This window comes from Hibiscus syriacus, unplaced genomic scaffold (genome assembly GCF_006381635.1).
Source record: "Hibiscus syriacus cultivar Baekdansim isolate YM2019G1 unplaced genomic scaffold, ASM638163v2 tig00117000_pilon, whole genome shotgun sequence".
Lineage (NCBI taxonomy): Eukaryota > Viridiplantae > Streptophyta > Magnoliopsida > Malvales > Malvaceae > Hibiscus > Hibiscus syriacus.
Genome location: NW_024063516.1, coordinates 1,006,325 through 1,013,995, shown reverse-complemented (window position 1 = coordinate 1,013,995; position 7,671 = coordinate 1,006,325). Strand labels below are relative to the sequence as shown.

Genomic DNA, 7,671 nt, shown 5'->3' with positions numbered 1-7,671 from the left:
ATAATACAATATTATAAAAATCATGGACCCTGTGCAGGTCTCCTTCTTGCCCAGGCTCAGATACAACAGGCTAATGTTATTTTTTTAATATTTTTTGGTTGCAATTCTTATTTAAAACATTTTTGATTCAATTAAAAATATTTTAAAATTAACATTATAAATTACGTTCAACTAAAAATATTATTTTTTATAATATTTTTAATTACATATATTCTCTATCATTTTTTAATAAAATATTTTTAATCACATTTATTCTCTATCATTTCTTAACTTTGAATTAAATTACCGTATGACAGACTTTTAGTAAAATATCAGACAAAGCAAAAGTAGCTGCGTAAAATTTATATATTGAGGGGATTGAGAGGGGTTTATATAGGGGATGAGAAGGGGTAGTTGAGGTAAAATGGATGGGACATTTATGACATTTAATGGAAGCCACGTCATCGGGAATGTGCCTTCCCCATGTGGCAGCCGATTCATCAAATATCCCGTGAAAGCGTGTCCTCGGAAATACGCTTTTGTGTCACTTCAACCGAAAAGATACTACTTCGAAAAATATGGATCAACAGATGTTATAACGATAGAATTTAAAAAAAAAAACAAGTTTGGTCAAAAATCCTAAAATTTACATATTGACGTGATGAATTATAGACTTATAGCTTTGTCATGCTATTTTTTATTTGGAAATTTATCAAATTATTTATTTTTTTTATCAATTTTAAAATTAATAATATTAAGTCACATGTCTAATTGTTCTGGTTAAATAATTTTTTATCTAATTTTGAAATCAGATTGAATTCTAAATTCTTCATTATTATTTTATTTATAGTTAATTTATGTCAATATTTATATATATACTTTTTCGAATAGTTATACATATATACATACTTTTTAGATCTCTTTTATCAAAATATTTTCACATGTCATATTTATTTGATAAATTAAGTTTATATTATAATAATTAGTATAGAAAAAAAAATTTAAAATGAGATAATCAACTACGATTATTCAATAAAACTTAAAACGTTAAATTTAATCAAATGAAAATATATAGAAATAAATTTTAGATCCCAACTCTATACAATAAAGGATATTTGCAGAGCAGTAGAACAGAAACAGCGGGCATCGAAAAAGAGAATTAAAAGCTGTTTTTCTTTTTCATTTTTTCCAATTATATTTTTTGGTTTTTCCTTGATGTTCTTTTCCTTGCAACTTTTACAAAGGAAGCAAATGGCAGTGAAAATTAACAATTGCCATCCACTTGCCATATTTATCCATCAGGCAGAGTTAAAGTAAACAAGTAACAACCAAAATTTGAAAGGATAAACCCTAGCTAGTTGCTTACTTACATTTGCAAAATATTAAAGAGAAAAAAAGAATGGAAGGGAGACCTTTTGTCATCTTTCTGTAGTTACCGATGAATTCCAGTTTGCAAAGATGAATTGAGCACCAATTGTTCAGCTTCCCACCGTGCCTTGGCAACAACTACATCATGAATTGGCACGTATTCCTATGTACATATCCAAACAAAACACTATCCTAAGTTCTCGGAACACACAATAATTCAATAAAAGAAATATACATTATTTGCTGATAAAATGAACCCAGTAATTGATTAATCTGCCCCGTGATACCTCAAGTTTCTGGACAAGTTCTCCTGCAGTTGGAGCAGAGACGATGATACTACGCTGCGACGGTTTAATGAAGCCATCATCCACGGCTTTGTCTAGGAAGGTGAGCAAATGATTATAGTAGCCATCCACATTAATCAACCCAACCTGTTCTCATTACATAAAAAAAATTAAGAATGATGGAGAAACAGTTGCCGAATTGATTCATCACGATGAAATGGGTTTACAGGCTTGTCGTGGATTCCAAGCTGGGCCCATGTTATGACTTCTAGCAACTCTTCGAGGGTTCCATATCCACCTGGGTTTAATTGAAATTAAACAAGGACTAAGTGAATTAAATTACGTATAATTGCACAGCTGGTGATCGCGTAATCAATATGAAACTTGAAAGGGACCTGGTAGGGCGATAAAACAGTCAGAATGGCTGGCCATCTCAGCTTTCCTTTGGTGCATGTCCGCTACAGCTTTGACCTCGCCTATTGTTTCCCCTGTTATCTGCTTAACCAAAACAAAAGCATGGTTTTGAAAAGAGACTCAACGTTATTAAATACGAAAAAAAAACAGAAGGGAGATTAAGATTGAACAGATTGTAGACACCTCTTTGCACATCAGTGTTTTGGGGATAATTCTGTGGAAGAAAACAAAGAAAATCAACAACAATGTATTAAACGAATTCCGCGAGGAGTAAATATATGTTCGTATTGGTACCCTAAAACATGGCCTCCTCCGCGGTGGACCGCCTGAGAAACCAAACCCATTAACCCGACGCTTCCTCCGCCGTAAACAAGATCCAACTTGCGGGACAACTTGAGGATGAATTGAAAAGCCCAAGGAATCGATATTAGTGGAGAGTTGTTAGGGCAGAGGAAGGCATATGAGGAAAGAGTAGAGTACCAACCAGTTGTTGTGCCAGCTCCAGCGCGGCTTCGCGATAGCTGTTTCGCTTGCCGGAGCTGCTTCCACAAAAGACACAGACACTTTTGAACCTGCTGGAATTCAATGCTTTATTCTTCTCGTCCATCTCTCTCTCTGCTTTCGGTGGTGTGCGTTTATTGATTTTACTGCTCTGTCTATTTTGATTGATTTAACCTAAAAGCTAAAGGTTCTTGGGCAAAGCAGGACCCAAAGTGGAACACGGGAGTACACCATTTATAGGAACCCCCCAATTTAATCTGATTTGATTACACGCGGAATCATTTTGTGCAACAAAAAACCCGAAATCTTTGATTTTACCAAATTCGCCGACAGGATTCCTTTCTATTCCCCGCTCTCATCCATTGATTTTATTCCACGGTCCACACCATTTTAATCTCTCTTTTTATCCTCTCGATTCACTTCGTTTTAATTAATATGAATTACATCAATTATGTTAAAACAAAATCTTTTTTAAAATATTATTTTATCTATGTACAATAAATTAATTTATCATTATTAATAGTTTATTATACAATAGTATACAGTTACTTGTTGAAGTTCAGTCGCCGTATCAAGACCATTAAATTCCTATTGCCGACCATTAATTCATAAAAACCATGTTGATTTATAAAATATTAAAATTATTTTTTTGGCAACAATATTAACATCACTTCGTGCAGTTGTTCTATATGTCTTATTGCTCATTGGACATCCTTAATGATTCAACGGTTTAATGGCAAAATGACAGTATCACATTGCGATAAGCCCCAAACGGCAGACTAATGTGCCACATCATGCCACGTCATTCTCTACTGACGGCTGATAACGACAGAGACCATGATGCAAACGAATTAAAAGTTTGATGACTGTGGTGCAAGTTTCAAATATTGGGTAATCAAAATTTAAGCTCCCTAAAAGTTTGATAACTATATATACAGTTTACCCTTAATTAAATGATAAAGAGAAGCAGCGAGCCAGATTGCTCAAGGCTGCGGCCGGCATCGGTAAGAGTTTCACTGTTCCCAGCATAGCTTGGCACTAAAATCAATGGTTGGAACACTATTTACTACGACTTGAGTGCATAATTGTTCATTATTTAAGTAACAAAACGACGTCGACCGGTATTATTTTCGTGGTAGTCTTAGCTGTCTAACGAAGCCATGCTCCTGTATGCATGTGAACAAAAATATAACCCACAAGATTAACTATATATCTAAGTATTTTATATTTTAGGAAAACTACCTAAAACTATATATCTCATTAATTTTATACAAAATCTATGCAAGAAAATTACTTAAAGTTTTTTTTACATGAACCAAATTACCTCGTTAGTTAAAAAATCATTGTTGATCTTAAGAGTTAAAGATTCAAACACTAGTGGCTGCTGGAGGGTGATTGAATATTCATTAACAAATGATTAAAAATATTTAAAATATATACTACTTTATAATCATATTAACTTAATTTTTTTTTCAATTATTAAGAGATGGAAAATGAAGTATTCTTTGCAGCCAAGTGGAGGAGTGGCATATGATCTAAGGGTCCACGGAAGTCGTTATGAGGAGCGCTGCTGGCGAGTTGGAGGCCCGTTTAAAAAGTTTGACCTTTGCCTATTTTTAATGCCCGTGAGGCCCTTCTGCCAACTCTCAGCTTTTGGGCGTCAACTAGTTCCGTACAACGACCGAACAATTTTGCCACACGTGTCATAGGTAAGATACACTAGGTAATCCTTTCCTAATTTTATAACTCATGGGGTGTTGTAGAATACAAATATTTTGATTTTTAGATATCTTAAATTCAATCAGTTATATATATAAGATTTTGTGTTGTGTATTATTAAGAAAGATTATAAATAAATATTATATTATTATAAAAAAATTACTAAAAAATATGTTTAAACTAACTACTTTAGTTTATTTCTCACTCTTCTTCTTGTGGCTTGCTCCAAAAGATGCTTTCGTTGAGAAGCGAAAAGCATTCCAAAGTGTGGAGGCAGTATTACTATTCCACAAGGAAGCATTATTATTGGTAAAAGGAATAGCGAATACGGAATACCTGTCATTTTCTTCAAAGAAAAAAAAAAAGGTTGATTGAGTTGAACTTAGAGTTAACGTAGGAAAAGGGCATATATGGTGAGAAGTCTTATCCGCGTCTTGGACCTACCATATTCCATTATACTTCCATAGTTTCAATTTCACCCTAACAACCAACACAATCTGATCCAAAGAATAAATATTAATTAATCGAAGTAAGTGTACAACGATTTTAGTTTTGTTATTCTTCAAGTCGCATCTTAATTGCAGGAATCTCCATTATTCACGTCTATTTGCTGCAACTTCCGAGTAAATCTAAATATGTAACAATTTTTAAACATGAGCGTCACTTGAAACCTTCACTTTTTTAAAGGGATTTTTGTTTCATAATTTTATTTAAAATGTTATTAGCATTAGAATTAACTTTATTTAAAAACAATTAATACTTCTTGAGAATTTTTTTTTTTTGAGATTCGTAATTTGCTTTATTCCTTGAAAAAATTGACATCATAATATAAATCATAAAATCAGTTGATCCGAATAAAAAAAATCATATGTACGGTTTTGTTTTCATTCGTGGGTCGTTTTTATCCGTCCAAATGCGGCAGAAAATCGCGTATGAAATTCGATATCCAGTCTCTGTGTTGATGTCTCTTACGTGCTCGTCTAGTTTTGATGAATTTTGTTCTAAATTATCTTTGTTGTTACGTATATAACTTTTCTATGATCTGTGGTTTTGAAAAAGCAAAGAAAGTAGTGAGTGATTGAAGTAGAAGCTTTTGCAGGGTCCTTTCTTGGCCGAGTCTAGGAGGGATTACAGATTAGTGACAAGTCAAGGGAAACGGAGGCGGTGTTGATTACGGCACCCATTGTGTTGCTACTAAAATATGTAAAACTGAATTTCATATATTAAAATATTATTAATAAGCTATTATATATTATTTTATAGTTTAAACTAATGTGTTTTTATTTTATTTTTTGAAATTTAAACTAATGTGTTTTATATTAATAGAATATCTAAATTAATTTATTTTTATTATTATATTTAGAATAAATACTTTATCTTCTCAAAAATATTTGTTGGTAGTAATATTTAACATTAAAATCATAATCAACCTCTTTCAAAAATAATATTATACTAACTTTAAATACAATATTTTTTTCAAATACTTGTGTTTACATTATTCAGTTCAGAATCTTTTATTTATTTTTTGCCATTCGCCCATAAATGCATCAAAATGATGTGGAGGATACATTATTTGTGTGTGGAATCCCAATATTTAGTAGCAGAGCAAAGTTATGATGTGTCTGTGATCACTCATATACATTGAGCCCGCCAAGCTAGTAAAATGGGCCTCTGAGACCATAATCTGTGTCTTGTATGATAGCCAGCAGAGAGGGCTTATAAACCTCAGTTACCAATCCTATCATGTTTTATGTTGTGTTTTACTTAACAACTTGAATCAGACAAATTTTATACTTTCATGCACTGATTTCATGTTAATGTTATTTTTGCACCATTTCACATGTTAGTATAGAAAAAAAAACATCATTAACAAATTACTTATCATAATGACTATTAAGGATAAATAATTTAATTGGTATAACAATGTGATTTTTTCAAGGAAGAAACATGAAATGAAAAATGAGAGAAATAACATACTCAGAAGAGATTCAGTTTTCATCTCATTCTGATCACAATTCCATTTCACGTCAGTTTATTTAAACCGACGAAAATTAACACAACACATTCTGAAGAGCATCTGCACCAGTCGTCCATAAGCAGATAATCCTGCAGCTAAACACAATGGCATTAATCATTGAAATGGAAAGCAAGTTTCTTTCATGTCCTACATTCTGATAATACGAATATTTCCTAAACATCATTCACGTCTTAATGCAGCTACCTATTGAAGTTTCGTAATAAACTGGTATTACTGAAAAAATAAGTAAATAAATAAAGCTATGGAGCATCAAAGAACAAAATGACTTCCCTTCCACTGGTGTTAAACTAGCCTATCGTTAGTGCATAATTACACAAAACAGAAACTAAACAAAGCATTCTGGGTAATCAATAATCACATAAAGTGAAAAGCAGTACCTAATGTTTGTCTCCATGGTCATCATGTTCCTCCCATGGGTGTCGCCAACCCTACGAGTCGAGAGACAAAGTTAGCCCTAAGAATGAAGTTTAGTTACAGTTAATAAGGCTGATTATGAAGACCGCTGAATAGAGGAATTTCTTACCAACACTACAGGACCATATTGCTTAACCCTATAGAGGACCCAAAACCTGAAACACCAAAATTTGAGGAACTTCAGAAACTCAACCAGCATTGTAGTATCATCTTTTTCAATCTTAGCCAGGAACTTTCTTCCTCTTATTATTGTCTATAGATCAGCATGACAAAGCAATAGTATCTTCGAATGAAAATAACAACTGTCATGGATCATGATAACTAACGAAAAGTTTGCAGCCTAACCCGGAAAACTAGCGACATAAAACATAAAAACCCTCTGAGAGTGGAGATAATTTGATCCAAATTCAAGCCTTCACTGTACTCTAGAAAGTAATTCTTCCCTCTCAAGGCATATCCTTCTTCAGCTGTCAAATTGCACCCGATTTCCCAATGCCTAGCTCAAGTCAGCAGATTCATTCAATAATAAATCCAATAAAGCAAAAATGACGGATTGGGAACTATAGTCAAGCGTATTTTATTCGATTAGGCAGATTGATGCAAAATATGACAAATGAAGATTTAGATCAAGTCAAACTTTGTCGCGGCCGTTTTTCAGGTGGGTCCGGAATTGGGCTTCAACTTGAATAATTTGGGTTAGAGTCGTCCATTTTAAAATGAATTTAGGTGGGCCAGAGACCATCTTACCTGATCTGCGTTGCACCATAAACGTGTCGGGTTCGGGAGTCAGTTACGATCAAGGAAGGATTAGCACCATTGAACCGCCCTTTCAGTAACAATTAGTTTGCCGGTTGTCTTTATTTGTAAAAATTAAGAATTTAAATTTAAATTTAAAAATTCGATTCGAATTGCTTACCCTTTGATCGATTGAAATTACTACTGGAAAATAAAAAA

General features: G+C 33.1%; 1 protein-coding gene across 1 annotated transcript; it reads right to left on the bottom strand.

Annotated features, from left to right (window-relative positions):
• Nucleotides 1-1,310: 1,310 nt before the first annotated feature.
• LOC120194685 (cytokinin riboside 5'-monophosphate phosphoribohydrolase LOG5-like) lies at nt 1,311-2,725 on the bottom strand. The gene is made up of 7 exons (XM_039196924.1): nt 2,530-2,725; nt 2,340-2,437; nt 2,229-2,259; nt 2,027-2,126; nt 1,859-1,929; nt 1,635-1,778; nt 1,311-1,510 (listed from the first exon to the last, which is right to left on the bottom strand). Exons 1-7 carry the CDS (start codon nt 2,650-2,652, stop codon nt 1,412-1,414), a joined length of 666 nt encoding a protein of 221 aa, XP_039052855.1. The 5' UTR covers nt 2,653-2,725; the 3' UTR covers nt 1,311-1,411.
• Nucleotides 2,726-7,671: the final 4,946 nt, after the last annotated feature.

What these genes read in the sequence shown, in the direction of transcription:
- LOC120194685 (XM_039196924.1), bottom strand. Translation starts at nt 2,652, where the DNA reads ATGGACGAGAAGAATAAAGCATTGAATTCCAGCAGGTTCAAAAGTGTC. An exon ending in TGGAGCTGGCACAACAACTG is followed by an intron (nt 2,438 to 2,529) that starts GTTGGTACTCTA and finishes TTCATCCTCAAG; the next exon opens with TTGTCCCGCAAGTTGGATCT. An exon ending in TTGGAATCCACGACAAGCCT is followed by an intron (nt 1,779 to 1,858) that starts GTAAACCCATTT and finishes TAATGAGAACAG; the next exon opens with GTTGGGTTGATTAATGTGGA.